The sequence below is a fragment of the Cherax quadricarinatus genome, chromosome 81 (genome assembly GCF_038502225.1).
Source record: "Cherax quadricarinatus isolate ZL_2023a chromosome 81, ASM3850222v1, whole genome shotgun sequence".
Taxonomy (NCBI): Eukaryota; Metazoa; Arthropoda; class Malacostraca; order Decapoda; family Parastacidae; genus Cherax; species Cherax quadricarinatus.
The window spans coordinates 12,503,544-12,521,524 of record NC_091372.1 but is presented as its reverse complement, the minus strand read 5'-3'; the positions used below and the strand labels follow the sequence as shown (position 1 = coordinate 12,521,524).

The 17,981-nt window shown below is 37.9% G+C and overlaps 1 protein-coding gene across 22 annotated transcripts in view; it reads left to right on the top strand.

The window, feature by feature from the left end:
• Piezo (piezo type mechanosensitive ion channel component) overlaps window positions 1–17,981 on the top strand; it is a 139,549-nt gene that overhangs the window by 56,718 nt on the left and 64,850 nt on the right. For all 22 annotated transcript variants that reach the window (XM_070102432.1, XM_070102435.1, XM_070102449.1 and 19 more), the window contains 13 exons: window positions 279–407; window positions 1,457–1,594; window positions 3,784–3,952; window positions 4,435–4,616; window positions 4,727–4,897; window positions 5,702–5,823; window positions 9,427–9,530; window positions 9,851–9,993; window positions 10,335–10,511; window positions 10,772–10,886; window positions 13,608–13,798; window positions 13,959–14,160; window positions 17,517–17,609. In XM_070102432.1, coding sequence (XP_069958533.1) covers window positions 279–407; window positions 1,457–1,594; window positions 3,784–3,952; window positions 4,435–4,616; window positions 4,727–4,897; window positions 5,702–5,823; window positions 9,427–9,530; window positions 9,851–9,993; window positions 10,335–10,511; window positions 10,772–10,886; window positions 13,608–13,798; window positions 13,959–14,160; window positions 17,517–17,609 — 1,936 coding nt within the window. The remainder of the gene's footprint in view (window positions 1–278; window positions 408–1,456; window positions 1,595–3,783; window positions 3,953–4,434; window positions 4,617–4,726; window positions 4,898–5,701; window positions 5,824–9,426; window positions 9,531–9,850; window positions 9,994–10,334; window positions 10,512–10,771; window positions 10,887–13,607; window positions 13,799–13,958; window positions 14,161–17,516; window positions 17,610–17,981) is intronic.

The following is a 17,981-nucleotide window of genomic DNA, read 5'->3' as shown; positions in this document are numbered from 1 at the left end:
TATTTTTTCACTCCAGAAGTATGTTCAGGTGCCAGTACTGACCGAATTTGTTCCCATAAGGAATATTGTGAAGTAGATTAGTCCATTTCAGACCCCCAAACATACACGTACAAATGCACTTACATAAATACACTTACATAATTGGTCGCATTCGGAGGTGATCGTTATGTGGGGGTCCACTGTATATGGTGATGGCTTCAGTTTATTAACCTTGAAGTAATAACCCAAGATAATTTGCTAAAACCCTGAACAATAATATGAACTTTATTTTTGAATAGGCATGGAGTATAACGTACCACAGCTGGCTGACATTTGTGCTGCTTTTGTGGGCATGTGTACTGTGGATGATTCCCAACCAGCGTGCTGCTATGCTGCGATGTTCCCCATTTCTAGTTGTCTATGCTGAGGTAAGTAACCCATTGTACATGAATGGTATAAAATACTGACAAGATGAATTAAGATGCATGGCAACATCTGTGTATCACAGATGTTGCATGTCTTAATTCTTCAAGTAACCCATTTCACTTTATCAGTAAAGTAGAATATTGCTATTTTTTGAAATACAATATGCATGGTATATTTGGTATATACTGTTTTTTTTTTTTTATCTAAAGTAGGTTTACCTTTGTGGATTACTTATTATTGTATATGTGGAAACACTAAACCTACAAGGATCATTCAACATTGGGACATAGGAGATAATCTGGTTAAATTTCATGAAAGGAAGGGTAGCTCTAGTTCCTATGATCAAGAGCCCTTTATTGATGTATGAAGATGTTTTAATAGGGTACTCTGAGCACACTATGGTATTTAGTGTATGGAATGTATGTTTTCACTCTGGTTAAGTTGGAATGAAATGAAACATGAAGATAATACTGTGCTCAGAAATAAGAGGCAAGGATTTTTTTTTTTAACACTGACTCGACCAATTCCAACAAAGGGTGGGTGATCATAAAAGTGAAACACATTCATCATTCATTCAGCAATAGTTATGCCAGAAGTGCAATATTATGATGATTCAAATTGCCCTCTAAATTGCAACATTCCTCGAGAGTACAGCCATTGTATTGTGCTTCTCACCTCAGACTCAAATCCACCTAACTTGTTTCCCTGAATCATTTAATGAATATTTTTTATCACACTAGCTGTCTCCCACTGAGATAGGGTGACCCAAAAAAGAAACGCTTTCTCCACCATTGACTCTTACTACTGTCTTGCCAGAGGTGTGTAGATACTATGGTTCAGATGCCCCTCTAAACTGCAGATATCCCCACCCCTCCTTTAGAGTGCAGGTACTGCACCTCCCACCTCCAGGACTCAAGTCCTGGAGGTGGGAGGTTTCTCTAAATCCCATACATATATAATGAAAATATAACGAAGTACATTATCTTCATTGTTCAGTATCTACTGGTATGTCTAATTATTTTTATAAATATTTTGATTGTTATTGTTACAGTTGCTGCTGGTTCTTCAGTATATATATTGCATGGACCTGACAGATGATGAGCTACCTAGTCAGGTGGAAGCTGTTAATCTAGGTCAGATTGGTCTGGTCAAGTATCCTTACTTACCCTGCAAGCCTCTGCTTGTCAAGGTCAGTATATTGCATGTTCCTGTATTAATTCTTTAGAATCTTAATCGAATGACTTCTTTAGTATTAACTAGAGAAGTCATTCGATTAAGATTCTAAAGAATTTTAATTTGTTTATTTTAACTTGGCATAATTTTTTTTTGTGTTAGTGTGATTGGTTTTTATTTTTTCCTTATTCTTATTACCTCCTCTTCCTGCCTATATATACCCGTCCTGCTCCAATTCTGGTTTAGTGTGACTTTGTAAATGGTCCAAGTCGGACCGAAACGTCGTTGTAAGCTCCTCTCTTCTATGTGCGGGTTATTTGTGTATACTCCTCCAAATAATTGTAGAATTTCTGCCAAACTTAAGTTTTCTTTGTTACTGGTATGTATGTATTTGGAAATATGTTCAATATCATTCCTGATTAACCTCTTGTTTCCAGTATATTATGGGAGTTATAAAAAATGAACTCTACAGGAGGGCTCTGCTTTATGGCAGTTCTCTAATACAGACATTTCAAATTCTTCTTTTATCTTTCAACAAACTGGCTGTATCTCACTGAAGCAGGGTGGCCCAAAAAGAAAAACAAAAATACATTTCAAATTCTTCTTCTTTCAACATACCAGCCGTATCCCACCGAGGTGAGGTGGCCCAAAAGAAAAAACTGAAGTTTCTCCTTTTAAATTTAGTAATATATACAGGAGAAGGGGTTACTAGCCCCTTGCTCCCGGCATTTTAGTCGCCTCATACGACACGCATGGCTTACGGAGGAAAGATTCTTTTCCACTTCCCCATGGACAATAGAAGAAATAAAAAAGAACAAGAGCTATTTAGATAAAGGAGAAAAACCTAGATGTATGTATATATATATATGCATGTGCGTGTCTGTGAAGTGTGACCAAAGTGTAAGTAGGAGTAGCAAGATATCCCTGTTATCTTAGCGTGTTTATGAGACAGAAAAAGAAACCAGCAATCCTACCATCATGCAAAACAGTTACAGGTTTTTGTTTCACAGTCATCTGGCAGGACGGTAGTACTTCCCTGGGTGGTTGCTGTCTACCAACCTACTACCTCTACATTTCAAATTATGACCAAAAATTCATATGGCTCCCTGTGTCACACTGTCCTCCATAAGCTCTGTATCTGTTGTCTGGAAACTCCAAAATTTCAAGGGTTTTAAAATTATTTCGTATTATATATATATACTCTGTACTTGTGTACCTGCACCTAAATAAACTTACTGTGCTGGCTTGCAGGTACACATTAAAATCACTAAGAGTGTCTCACTAGTGCTGAAGGCACAATAAGCTAATAACAATAATCAGTCAGGGGCACTTTAAATGTCGTATATTACATTAATATAGACTTTCATTAATCCATCTGATTTTTTTTTCAAAATTATTTAAGAAACGCGCTTCATATCATATAAACATAATACGTGTACATTCAACCATAGTAGAACAAATTGACATAAATATGACCTGTGGTTGCCAGGCAGCTTGTAGTGGTAGTAGTAGTGATGGCAAGAATTTGTTTTCTCTAGTTCAACACCAGAGAAGATATGTACACTAGAGTATTAGTGGGGGGGGGGAGGGCTGTAGAAAAATATTCCTTTCATATGCCTTCACTTGTAACTTCACTTGCTCTTAAAATGGTATTGCACGAGAATGGAAGTGTTGCTGTTATTTATTCTACTGCACCAATGTGAAGACAACTTGTACACAGTGTAAGATGTTTGTATTGTAGGGGAAAAAAGGTAAAAAAAAACGTGTATAATGTGAAATGAACGTGTATGAACACAGTGAACAAATCTTTAATACTCATTCATCTGATTGCTCTGTTTGTTCACATTCTGTTTACATTCTCCATGTCTTTTCATTCCACAACTGAAGACTCTCTTCTGATATTTATCAGTATGGAAATAATGTGTAGACACAGTTACTGGGTAAATGTACAAATGCATGTTGCTGTTAAGAGTTTTGGTTAGCAACAAGTAGTGCAAACTTCATTACAATTCATTATTCTTTGGCAAGAATAGTAGTAGTAGTAATGTAGCAGTTGTATTCAATAAGGAATATGTAAAAAACTTGGAAATATGGGTGAGGAAGCTCATATAATGTTGTGTATCCTAGAAAACTTGTCAAGGATTGTCCTTGAGAAATATGAACTACAGTATGTACTTCACAGATTTACAAATGATTCATTACTAGGTGCTGTATACAACCATGTTCTGGATTACATTACGTCAGTATGTGCAAGAGGTGATTGAAGTCACCAAGCGTGAGATGTCCACTGCCGCAGCTTTGCAACCATTCACTGTTGCAGTCAGCACCACCACCACTGGCCAGCCTGTCACTACACTAGTCTCTTCTGCACATGGTGAGGATAAACTATTAATGGTTCTGGGGTTAATTGTCCTCATTTGGTCTTACACCAGGCCTCCTAATTTGAAAGTAAAGATTTGAGTAATAAGAGCTAGTAAAAACAGGAAAGTTGAGTGTATATATACTGAATGTAACTAGAAGCTTGTATGATAGCTCTCAACTTACATGTTCAGGATTTTCACAAACTGACACACAGTTGTTCTTATGACCACCATTTCCATACCTTAGCAGTCTTTCAGATGCATCCTACTTAATATCTTTAACTCCTTCCCAATAAAGTCTAATAAATTCAGCTTCACTCATTGCTAGAACATCCAGCAGTCTCTAGTGACAAATCACCAAATTGAATAATATAAAGTTTAACTTCATATAAGCACTTTTGTATTTCTCCAGCTGCTGCTCATCTTTTTATAATTGCCTTGAGTATTTATAGTATTAATGATTATTCACTGATGTTACATAAATTTTTCCAAACAGATGACTCGAATGCATCACCATTAATGCAGCGATTAGGGCAGTGGGTACGAAGTCTCTTGGTGAAATTTTGGATTTGGGTTGTTGCTATTATGCTTTTTGTCTTTGGTATCCAAGGCTCTGAGGTTGTGATTTTCAGGATCATGTATATGGTCCTGTTCCTTATTTTCACCATCACCTTTCAAGTAAGTATAGAAGCATTTAATATAGTTGCATGCAAAATAAATGTTAATGCAATAATTACACAAATGCATATGGCACATTCATGGTGTATTCATTGGATGCATCTCTACAGCTGTCGTATTTTGCCTGGCGGAACTTCCTATATGGGTTCTGGCTGACGGTCATCATTTACCAGATGTTCGTGTTGGTACTCACCTACACATACCAGTTTGACAACTTCCCTGAGTATTGGCAGAACTATACTGGCATCCCTATCCAACTGCAGAATGACATGGGTCTTGAGGTATGATGGGATACAACAAAACTATAAATTATAATTGTGTATTTCTGAGAAAACTGATAATATTCATTTGTTTTGTGATTACCTATTTGTAGATGTTCCAGCATCAGTATTTAATCTATAGTGTATATTTTTTATAATTGTGAAACAAGCCACAGAACGAGTGGGGTTTGAATCCATGGTGAGCGAGCCGTAAAACTCCAGGCTAGTGTGTAAGCCACTGACCTGGAGTTTTAGGGCTACTCACCACAAGTTCAACCCTTACCCCCCCCCCCCTCCTTCCATGGTTTGTTTGCAATGGTGTCATTACAGTTTTGCGAGTCATAATGTCTTGTGGTTGTAGCATTACCTATTGTATCCCATTCCATTGTTCTAGTTTTGCTTGTTAACAGAAAACAAAATATAGTCATTTTAGTACTGCTTTTTTTCTGTGGGTTCTTGTTCTGTTAAGAAATCTTCATTTTTTCATTTATCTTGTATGTGGTTCTAAGTCTCTTCTTTTTCTGTTGACCATTTTCATCTATTTATTGTTCTAACCTGTATATTTTAGCTGTGAATCATTCTCGCTGAGGTAGGGTGACTTGAAAAATAAGAAACACTTTCATCATCATCACTCCATCACTGGATTCATGTAAATATTGGCATGTGCAGGTGTCCTCTGATCACACCATGAACCATAATGCATCTAGTTTGTCTTAACTTGGTAAATCATTTGTATTAGCAGTGAATTGAGGAAATCTGCATGGAGCCAGAAACTGTTAAAAAAAAAGTGGGTGAATCTAGGCGTCTTTATTTTTTTGTCCGTAGGTTTACGACACTGGCCGGCTCTTCATCAAGCTGATGACTCCTACCTTCTTTGTGATCGTCACCATCATCCAGGTTCACTATTTCCACAAGGACTTCCTTGAGCTCTCTGATATTGAGAAAATGCAAGTCATATTCATTTTGCTCACTATACCATAGTAGATAATGACATGTTTAGATATTTTGTAACTATTTCATATTAGCTTATTAGATGTATCATGTAAAATGTTACTTATTGTATATTAGAATTTTAAGTTTTATTTTTGAACACCAGCCATCTCCCACAGAGGCAGTGTGACATGAAAAAGAAGAAACAAAAGTTTTCTCCACTTCCCCATAGAGTTTGACTTTACATGTATATAAATTACTATCCTATATTATTTTGCTAAGAAATAGCCAAAATAGTTTATGAAATATATACTTTATTGTATTCAAAGAAGTTGTATATTTTACATTTGGACTGATTCACTATGGACCCCCAATGGAAATAAGTCACTTTTTTTTTTTGGGGGGGGGGGGAGGGGGGGTGTTCTACCTATATTTTTTCCCCCCAACAAGTTGGCCATCTCCCACCGAGGCAGGGTGACCAAAAAAGAAAGAAAATCCCCAAAAAGAAAATACTTTCATCATTCAACACTTTCACCTCACTCACAAAATCACTGTCTTTGCAGAGGTACCCAGATACAACAGTTTATAAGCATATAAAACATACCCCTCCAAACTATATTGCAAACCCCTCCTTTAAAGTGCAGGCATTGTACATCCTATTTCCAGTACTCAAGTCCGGCTATATAAAAAAAAAAGGTTTCCCTGAATTCCTTAACTAAATATTTCCCTGCTCACACTTCAACAGCTCGTCAGGTCCTAAAAACCATTCGTCTCAATTAACTCCTATCTAACATGCTCACACACGCTTGCTGGAAGTCCAAGCCCCTCGCTCATGAAACCTCCTTACCCCCTCCCTCCAACTTTTTTGAGGACGACCCTTCCCCTACAGATTTATACGCTTTCCAAGTTATACTACTTTGATCCATTCTCTCAAAATGACCAAACCACCTCAACAACCCCTCTTCAACCCTCTGACTAATACTTTTAGTAACTTCACACCTCCTAATTTCCACACTCCAAATTCTCTGCATAATATTTACACCACACATTGCCCTTAGACAGGACATCTTCACTGCCTCCAGCCGCCTCCTCGCTGCAGCATTTGCAACCCAAACGTCACACCCCCATAAGAGTGTTGGTACCACTATACTTTCGTACATTCCCTTCTTTGCCTCCATGGATAACTTTTTTTTTTTTTGTCTCCACATATACCTCAACACGCCACTCGCCTTTTTTTTCATCAGTTCTATGGTTAACCTCATCCTTCATAAACCCATCCGCTGACTAGCCAGCTCCCAAATATCTAAATACATTCACTTCTTCCATACTCTCTCTCTCCAATGTGATATCCAATTTTTCTTCATCTAAATCATTTGATACCCTCATCACCTTACTCTATGTTCACTTTCAACTTTCTACCTTTACACACCCTCCCAAAGTCGTCCACTAGCCTTTGCAACTTTTCTTTAGAATCTCCCATGAAGACAGTATCATCAGCAAAAAGTAACTGTGTCAACTCCTATTTTGTATTTGATTCCCCATAATTTAATCCCACCCCTCTCCCCAACACCCTAGTATTTACTTCTTTTACAACCCCCATCTATAAATATATTGAACAACCATGGTGACATAACACATCCCTATCTAAGACCTACTTTTACCGGGAAGTAATCTCCCTCTCTTCTACGCACCCTAACCTGAGCCTCGCTATTCTCATAAAAACTCTTTACAGCATTTAGTAACATATTACCTATTCCATATACTTGCAACATCTGCCACATTGCTCCCCTATCCACTCTAAATCCATAAATGCAATAAAAACTTCCCTACCTTTATCTAAATACTGTTCACATATATGCTTCAGTGTAAACACTTGATCTACACATCCCCTACCCACTCTAAAACCTCCTTGCTCATCTGCAATCCTACTCTCTCTTACCTCTAATTCTTTCAATAGTAACCCTACCATACACTTTTTCTGGTATACTCAGTAAACTTCTTTCAACGTACCAGCTGTATTCCACTGAGATGGGGTGGCCCAAAAGAAAAAACTAAAGTTTCTCCTTTTTAAATTTAGTAATATATACAGGAGAAGGGGTTGCTAGCCCCTTGCTCCCGGCGTTTTAGTCGCCTCTTACAACATGCATGGCTTACGGAGGAAGAATTCTGTTCCACTTCCCCATGGAGATAAGAGGAAATAAACAAGAACAAGAATTAGAAAGAAAATAGAAGAAAACCCAGAGGGGTGTGTATATATATGCTTGTACACGTATGAGTAGTGTGACCTAAGTGTAAGTAGAAGTAGCAAGACGTACCTGTAATCTTGCATATTTATGAGACAGACGAAAGACACCAGCAATCCTACCATCATGTAAAACAATTACAGGCTTTCGTTTTACACTCACTTGGCAGGATGGTAGTACCTCCCTGGGTGGTTGCTGTCTACCAACCTACTACCTATACTTAGTAAACTTATTCCTCTATAATTTTTACAATCTCTTTTGTCCCCCTTCCCTTTATATAAAGGAACTATACATGCTCTCTGACAATCCCTAGGTACCTTCCCCTCTTTCATACATTTATTAAACAAAAATACCAACCACTCCAACACTGTATCCTCCCCTGCTTTTAACATTTCTGTCATGATCCCATCAGTTCCATCTGCTTTACCCCCTTTCATTCTATATAATGCCTTACGCACCTCCCCCACACTCGCATCCTGCTCTTCTTCACTCCTAAAAGATGTTGCATCTCCCTGTCCACCTCCTATAACCACAAACTTCTGCCCCACATTTTAAAACTATTCCAACCTTCTTCAACCCCCCATCTACTGATACTTGTACTAGCCCACCTTTGTGCCAATAGTTACTTATATCTCACCCTAACATCCTCCTCCCTTAGTTTATACACCTTCACCTCTCTCTTACCTGCTGTTGCCATTTTCCTTTTGTCTCGTCTACCTCTTACTCTAACTGTAGCTACAACTAAATAATGATCCGATATATCAGTTGCTCCTCTATAAACATGTATATCCTGAAGCCTACCCATCAACCTTTCATCCACCAATACATTATCTAACAAACTACTTTCATTATGTGCTATATCATACCTTGTATATGTACTTATTTATCCTCTTTTTCATAAAATGTACATTACTTATTACCAAACCTCTTTCTACACACGGCTCAATAAAAGGCTCGCCATTTTCATTTACCCCTGGCACCCCAAATTTACCTACTACTCCCTCCACAACATTTTTACCCACTTTAGCATTGAGATCCCCAACCACAAGTACTCTCACTTGGTTCAAAACTCCCCACGCACTCGCTCAACATTTCCCAAAATCTTTCTCTCTCCTCTACACTTCACTCTTCTCCAGGTGCATAAACACTTACTATAACCCACATATTATATGATAATTTATGTAACTGTATTTGTGTACCTGAATAAACTTAATTATTGTCAATATGGAAGGAATGTGAGTGTGCTTTATTTTTAATTTCAAGAAAGCCTTCGCTACCTTTTGTAAAGTACATACTTGTTTAGCTAGGAAAGGAATATTGTTGTTGGTCAATACTTCAACAGCAATTGTTACCGTTCTTTGAATTTTTCTTTTTCAGACAAGATCAGCCAGTCATTACCGAGACAGGAAAACAAGAGGCCAAGGTAGCTGCTCCCAGCTGTCCCAATCTTTTAGATTCTTGTACTCTTGATGATATCAAAGGTGAGTCTCTTATAGTTCACCACTTTTCAAGATGGAAAATGTTTTATAAAAAAAAATCTTTGAAATTGTATAGTCTTTTTTTTCTTTATAGCCATTCCCACTATTGTTTTTATCATTCTTATTTGTGTGTCAGTTTTGGGTTTTCTACCAACTTTTTCTGGTGTAACCCAGTACCTTTTACTTTCTCTTTTCAAAATGGTTTCCTTCTGCTTCCTGTGTTGTCCTCACTGGTATCCTCATTCCCTGATGTACAGTACTTTTAAGTGTAATATGTGGTAGTTATGAAGTGGAATAACTTATTTTGGGATGTATGATTTCAGCCATGTTGGAATACCATGGATTAAAGATACTGGCTCAAATACAGGACACCATGGCTGCGGCTATGGAATTGGGATGGCGCTTCCTTGAACTACATTTGATGAAGATCGTCCTCGGTTCTGTTATAATGCTTGCTTGTTATGATGTTAGTATCTGTCTTGACAGTTTTGTTAAACAGTTAGCAGAGATAGGTGATGAAAATTTTTGGTCACTGCTTTTCCACTTGCTATCAGATATCTCAGGAGAAATTTTGTTCTGTTTTTAACTGTATTGTTTTTCTTTCTGGTTGATACTGTGATGGGTAATATTTCAAAATTGTTATTCAGCAGATAAAAATTACATAATCTCAATTTTTTTGTTGTTGAGGCGATATCTTGACAGTTTTGCAGCATATACATTTTTTTTCAATGCACCAGTTGTATCCTACAAAGACAGGGTGATGTATACAAGATATGGACCAATGTTTTATACATGTTTTATTCTCAGGTTTGTGCTCTTCACTGGGCCTTCGCTCTGCTGGCCACAATAGCAGTGCCTTGCCCAGAGAAGATTCAGATTGCCATTTGTCGCACCTGCGTTGTCTTATCATCCCTCCTCCTTATTGTCAGGATGATATATCAGATAGATTATATAGATCCTGAAGGATGGGCTGCTAACTGTTCGGTAAGTTCTAATGTATGATTTTATCTATTACGTGTAATGTAAATATGAAGTTTCAGATGTAAAAAGTCCTGTACACAAAATGTCACGCTACTCATTGTTCAGATGTGCTATTAGGCTTTGTCATTAATTTCTATTGAATGTAGTATTTAAATAATTTTAACATTAAAAGTTTGTTAGAATGATACATCTTTGACATGAAATGTAAACTGTGTTTAATATTAGTGTAGATACAATTTTGATGCCTTACTGCAATTTGTCAGCTGTATGATAACTTGACGTGGACACCTTATCCCCTGAATGAGACTGCGAATAATGCTGTGTGGCTTGGCCTTAGCAAGGCTCCCAATCTACCAAAGTATCTTAAGGGCTACATAGGTAAGCTACAACAGTAATATTTACCCTTCCTTCCCACGCACACTAGTGGAATATAGAACAAAGTTATTTGAACATATATTCTAGTATCTTCATACCTCTGGCAAGACAGTGATGGAGTGAGTGATAAGTGTTTTTTGTTGTTGTAACTCTGCCTAGGTAGGAAATAGCTGATGTGTTAAAAAAAAAATTCAGGAGGGCATTGCTTTACAGAATTTCGCCAATGAAGCGGTTTTCAGATATACCCATTCTTCATTTATTCAGACTTAATACAATAAATATAAAATCCCTGTATCCGTGGGGGATATGTTCTGAGACCTACCGTGGAGACCTGACACTGTGGATAGTAGTGAACCCTATACAGTGGAACCTCAGTAGTATATGACCCGCTCCCTACTCGAACAAAGCTCAGCACTCGACCAAGCAAATACGACCTGCCAGAACTTCACTGTAAACTACAGTGGACCCCCGCATAACGATTACCTCCGAATGCGACCAGTTATGTAAGTGTATTTATGTAAGTGCGTTTGTACGTGTATGTTTGGGGGTCTGAAATGGACTAATCTACTTCACAATATTCCTTATGGGAATAAATTCGGTCAGTACTGGCACCTGAACATACTTATAGAGTGAAAAAATATCGTTAACCGGGGGTCCACTGTATTTCGTGTTTCTTTGCGTTTTTTGGTGTTTTTTGTATTTGTATAAATAAATCGCCACGGGGCCTACAAAGATCAGCGATAACAGCCAACCAAACAGAAAATTGGTTGGGAAAAACTTGTTTGATACTCAAACGGAGCAGCACTCGAACAGCCTTCTGGAATGAATTAGTCGCATACAAAGGTTCCACTGTATATGTTGTTTTTCGTTTGTGCCTATGATAAAGTTTGATACTTTGCAATCACTTGAGAATTAGCACTTCAAGGCTTCTCTTAGGCTTTAAAGAACTGCTAGCATTACTACTATTGCACATTAGGGTCATTATTAAGCAAAATTAAGGATTATTTTTGGGCCATGGTAAATTGTGGGTAACTGATACCTCAGAAAACAGATCCATGGATATGGAGTTTCTGCTGTGTTCTCCACTCCTTATAAGCTAAGGACAAAAATATTTTAAGGTAAGTAATGTGTGTGCTGTATATGCATTTTTTAGGCCTATCTCTTGCTCACTTAATATGATAGTGTAACCATGTTATTAGGCCTTTATATGCATTTTCAAGTAAAAAAGTTTTACTTTATGTTGATTCTCACTTTACAGCAGTAACCTGGAACCTAACCTGCTGTATTATAAGTAGGCTTGCATGTGCAGCAGTAACCCAGAACCTAACCTGCTGTATTATAAGTAGGCCTGCATGTGCAGCAGTAACCCGGAACCTAACCTGCTGTATTATAAGTAGGCCTGCATGTGCAGCAGTAACCCAGAACCTAATCTGCTGTATTATAAGTAGGCCTGCATGTGCAGCAGTATCCCGGAACCTAACCTGCTGTATTATAAGTAGGCCCGCATGTGCAGCAGTAATCCAGAACCTAATCTGCTGTATTAAAAATAGGCCTGCATGTGCAGCAGTAACCCAGAACCTAACCTGCTGTATTATAAGTAGGCCCGCATGTGCAGCAGTAACCCAGAACCTAATCTGCTGTATTATAAATAGGCCCGCATGTGCAGCAGTAACCCAGAACCTAACCTGCTGTATTATAAATAGGCCCGCATGTGCAGCAGTAACCCGGAGCCTTACCTGCTGTATTATAAGTTGGATCTGCTTGTGCATAATACTCCATGAAACTGGACAACCAGTACTAGCAGAGATACAAGAAAATATTTTAAGTATGGGGCAGTGATAAGTAAATTGAGCTAGACAAGGACATTTCTGAGCCCATGTTCTCTCTCTCTGGAGAGAGTTCCGGGGGTCATGCCCCTGTGGCCCGGTCTGTGACCAGGCCTCATGGTGGATCAGGGCCTGATCAACCAAGTTGTTACTGCTGGCTGTATGCAGTCCAACGTACGAGCCACAGCCCAGCTGATCAGGTACCGACTTTAATTTAAAACTGTCATAAATTTAATAAAGATGGGGCACTACGAGCATAGCTTACTCGTGTAATTGCAAGTACAGCCTCTCCTCACTTAGCGATGTACTCGTTTTCTGACCACTCGCTTACGACCAGCTCTCCAACCAGTATGCAAACCTAAATAATGAATATTAGAGCTGATTTCCTTTATTCTGTTTATTACAGTATACAATACACTACTATATAAACATTTAAAAATACATATACTAGAAATGTTATAACTGGTGCAGAGGTGACATTAAAAAAATTTCTAAAAATGGTTGAGACAAACCCACTATCATTATAGTATGCTCCTTACTTAACCCTTAAACTGTCCAAACGTAGATCTACGTTTTTTCAACATTTGAAAGTATGTAAAAAAAGTAGATTTTTTTTTTTTTTTACATTTGAAAACATGTAAAAAAAACTTTGATCTTTTTTTTTATTATATTTGAAAATATGTAAAAGGAACGTAGATCTACTTTTGGAGCACTACACATGTAAACATAGATCTGCTTGGACAGTTTAAGGGTTAATGACCTATTTGCTTACCGACCTACTCTTAGGAACAGAACCCCATCTTAAAGTGAGGAGAGGCTGTACTACTTTCTTTGTACAAGTATTTGCATTGTTTTGGAATATAACAAATTTATTCCTGTCTTGGGTTGTCTTGTGCAGGCATCATTGTTGTGATAACAGTACAGGCTGTAGTTGTCATCAGGCAAGAGTATCAGCGTAAACTAACAGGACTCCCACCACCTCCACCTGGAGTTCTCTTCCCAAATATCACCAGAGCAGTGGCTGATGATGGTATCCCTGAGTGTACAAAGTTCCTCCTGAACTATGGTTTCTATAAGTTTGGTGTTGAGGTAAGGGCTTTTTTTTTAAATAGTGTACTAATTATTTTTTCCTGATAAATTTCTAAATGAAATGATTAAATTATTTCTTTGAATGTGCCCAACTACTCACTGTGGACACCCTAACTACACATTTATTTAGGGCAGCAAAATAATTTTTTTATATACTCAGGTGTGCCTTATGAGCCTGGTGGCTGTGATTGGTACTCGCCTGGATGTTTATTCCCTCATCTATGCTGGGTGGCTCTGCTACTTTTACAATCGAGAAAGGAAAGACATCGCACGTGTTTGGAAAGCCTTTGTCATTTTTATTACTGTGCTGATACCCCTTCAGTATCTTATGTGTGTTGGCATCCCACCTGGTATTTGTACAGGTGAGTAATCAACTGCGTCATTTAAGGTTATATGGCATTGTGCATCTTTTATACCTTGTCGGCTGGAGTTGTGCACTTCAGTCTTGCCTATTAAGCATCTTTGCCAAAAAATACATTATACTGTTTCTCTATTAATTACCAGAATGAAGATAGTGGTTCACTTGCTTAGTGAAATCTTTATAAAAGTGCCTGATGATCCTGGTTATAATTGTGAGCCAGCAGGGTGCTACCAACAGTAATCGACAAGGAAGTCTGGTCTCAGACAAAGCCGATAGTAAAAAAAATATGCAGTAAGATTTAAGATTACTGGTTACTTTCTCAACATTTAAATGCCAAGTATGGATTGTGTACTGTGTATTACAAAGAAATTGTTCTCCCCAGTTTTTTACTCTGCAGTTGGAGCTGCTTGGGTGTTTATAAATTTGATTTTCTTAATAGGAAGAGCACATGTCAGTATGCACTACAGTTCTTGTGCAATAAAAATTATTAATTGCTTATACTAAGTATAACACACTTTTATATTTCACCCATATAAAAATTAACACTACTCTCAAGTTCAGTGGCAGGGTGTAATGGGCATTTCTTAATATCATTATGGGTCTGTGGGTGATAAATATATTATTTTGCGATACTGTGGAACCCCGGTTTTCATCTGGTCCGGTTATCGTGCAATTCACTTTTTGACCACTTTTTTCGGCGAAATTTTCCCCATTTTCGTACATCCACTCAGAAATCGTCCATACCAGATGCGGCCGCTCATACATTCATGACTCCTCAGAGGAGGAAGAAGAGAGAGGGGAGAATGTGCCTTCAGCAATTAAGGACATTCGTGCAAAGTGGAGTGAGGTGCAAAATTTTGTGGAGAAATATCACCATAAAGCTGTTGCAAGCCATGTCAGCAACATGTTCAATGACAATGCTGTGTCCCATTTTAGGCAAATCTTAGAGATGCCAAAAACGGGCCTCTCTGGACAGAATTTTTGTGTGACAGGGGTCCAGTGACTCAAGCTGGTCCTAGTGCCAGTAAAAGACAAAGAAGGGAAATAACCCCGGATAGGGCTTTGATACCAGAAGTCCTTATGGAGGGGGATTCCCCTTCCAAACAATAAACTCTTTCCTCTCCCCTCTTCACCATCTTCCATACTGCAACAAGTCTTCAGTTAAGGTAAAACTGATTTAATTGTTGATTTATCAATTAAAATTAGTGCTTTATATTTATTTTTAAACCTAGGTAGTAGGTTGGTAGACAGCAACCACCCAGGGAGGTACTACCGTCCTGCCAAGTGAGTGTACAACGAAAGCCTGTAATTGTTTTACATGATAGTAGGATTGCTGGTGTCTTTTGTCTGTCTCATAAACATGCAAGATTTCAGGTATGTCTTGCTACTTCTACTTGCATTTAGGTCACACTACACATACATGTACAAGCATATATATACACACACACACCCCTCTGGGTTTTCTTCTATTTTCTTTCTAGTTCTTGTTCTTGTTTATTTCCTCTTATCTCCATGGGGAAGTGGAACAGAATTCTTCCTCCGTAAGCCATGCGTGTTGTAAGAGGCGACTAAAATGCCGGGAGCAGGGGGCTAGTAACCCCCTTCTCCTGTATATATTACTAAATTTAAAAGGAGAAACTTTAGTTTTTTCCCTTGGGCCACCCCACCTCGGTGGGATACGGCTGGTACGTTGAAAGAAAGAAAGATTTATTTTTCATTGTTTTCTGTATGTAAAACTATAGTTATTCTCTATAAAAATAATTTTTTTAATATTTTTGGGTGTCTGGAACTGATTAATTGGATTTACGTTATTTCTTATGGGAAATATTACTTCAGTTTTCGTACAAATTGGTTTTCTGCCGACCTTCTGGATTGGATTAAAGATGAAAGCTGGGTTTCCACTTTACCAGTTAGCTGGACTTGAGTCCTGGAGATGGGAAATACAATGACAATGCCTGCACTTGAAAGGAGGAGTTGGGGATATTGGCTGTTTGGAGTGACGTCTAAACTCTTGTATCTGGGCACCTCTGCATAGATAGTGATTGTGTGAATAATGGTGAAAGTGTTGAATGATGGTGAAAGTTTTTTTTTTTTTTAATCGTCCTGCCTCAGGAGGTGGCCAGCATGTTAAAAAAAAAAAAATTAATGTATGAAATACCTGGCTATGCCTCAGGCTCTAGAAGCTATAAGGTATCAAATATAGATACAAAATAATAGTTAAAGAAAAACCTTTCTTCCTCCCACTCCCCAGACACTGTATGACCTGTATGGGTTTAGCTTTTCCACGAATATACAATAATAATAACAATAACAATGCCTGCACTTTAAAGGAGGGGTTTGGGATATTGGCAGTTTGGAGGGATATGTTGTGTATCTCTATACGTATATGCTTCTAAACTGTTATATTCTGAGCACCTCTGCAAAAGCAGTGATAATGTGTGAGTGTGGTGAAAGTGTTGAATGATGATGAAAGTATTTTCTTTTTGGGGATTTTCTTTCTTTTTTTTGGGTCACCCTGCCTCGGTGGGAGACGACCGACTTGTTGAAAAAAAAAAAAATAATAATAGGTAGTAGGTTAGACAGCAACTGCCTAGAGATATACTACCGTCCTGCCAAGTGAGTGTAAAACGAAAGCCTGTAATTGTTTTGCATGATGGTAAGATTGCTGGTCTCTCTTTTTCTGTCTCAAACTTGCAAGATTTCAGGTACGTCTTGCTACTTCTACTTACACTTAGGTCGCACTACACATACATGTACAAGCATATATATACACACTCCTCTGGGTTTTCTTCTATTTTCTTACTAGTTCTTGTTTATTTCCTCTTATCTCCATGGGGAAGTGAAGCGGAATTCTTCTCCTGTAAGTCATGTGTGTCGTACAAGGTGACTAAAATGCCAGGAGCAATGGGCTAGTAACTGCTTCTCCTGTATACATTACTAAAGTTTAAGAGAAACTTTTGTTTTTCTTTTTTGGGCCACCCTGCTTCAGTAAGATGTGTCCGGTTTGTTGAAAGAAGAAGAATAATAATAAATAATAATTAATAATACACCTACCATCCGACTTACGACCTGCTCGACTTGCGACCATGTTTTTTATGCCAAATTTCTGGGAAATAAACTACTATTTGTGTTGTACACATTGTGTATCCTAAACCTTACAGTATAAAATACAGTACTAACAACATAAAAAGTAAAGTAAAACATGAAATACGAAAATAAAACAGTCATTACAAAAATGTTTTGTTGATATTCCGTAGTAAAGTTCGACTTACGACCATTTCAACTTACTACTGGTTTCTCGGAACCGAACTCGGTCGTAAGTCGGATGGTAGGTGTAATAATAATAATACTCTTCAGACTACCCATGGGCTGGTGTGATGGACCCGGAGCTACGAGAGTGGCTCTTTTTTCCTGACTTTGTGAAGCCACCAGAGTCCTACAAGATTGTCAGTAAGTTGTTCATTGGGGTTAATTTACTTTGATATAGATTTCTTTAGTACAGTGGACCCCCGCATAACGATTACCTCCGAATGCGACCAATTATGTAAGTGTATTTATGTAAGTGCGTTTGTACGTGTATGTTTGGGGGTCTGAAATGGACTAATCTACTTCACAATATTTCTTAGGGGAACAAATTCGGTCAGTACTGGCACCTGAACATACTTCTGGAGTGAAAAAATATCGTTAACCGGGGGTCCACTGTATTTTAATATTTAATCATGTACAGCTGTATTGACTAATAATAATCTCTAAAAGTAATAAACCTATGGAAGTACCTTTATAATTAAATTAATTTCAATCTGTATTTGGTGTGAATGGAAA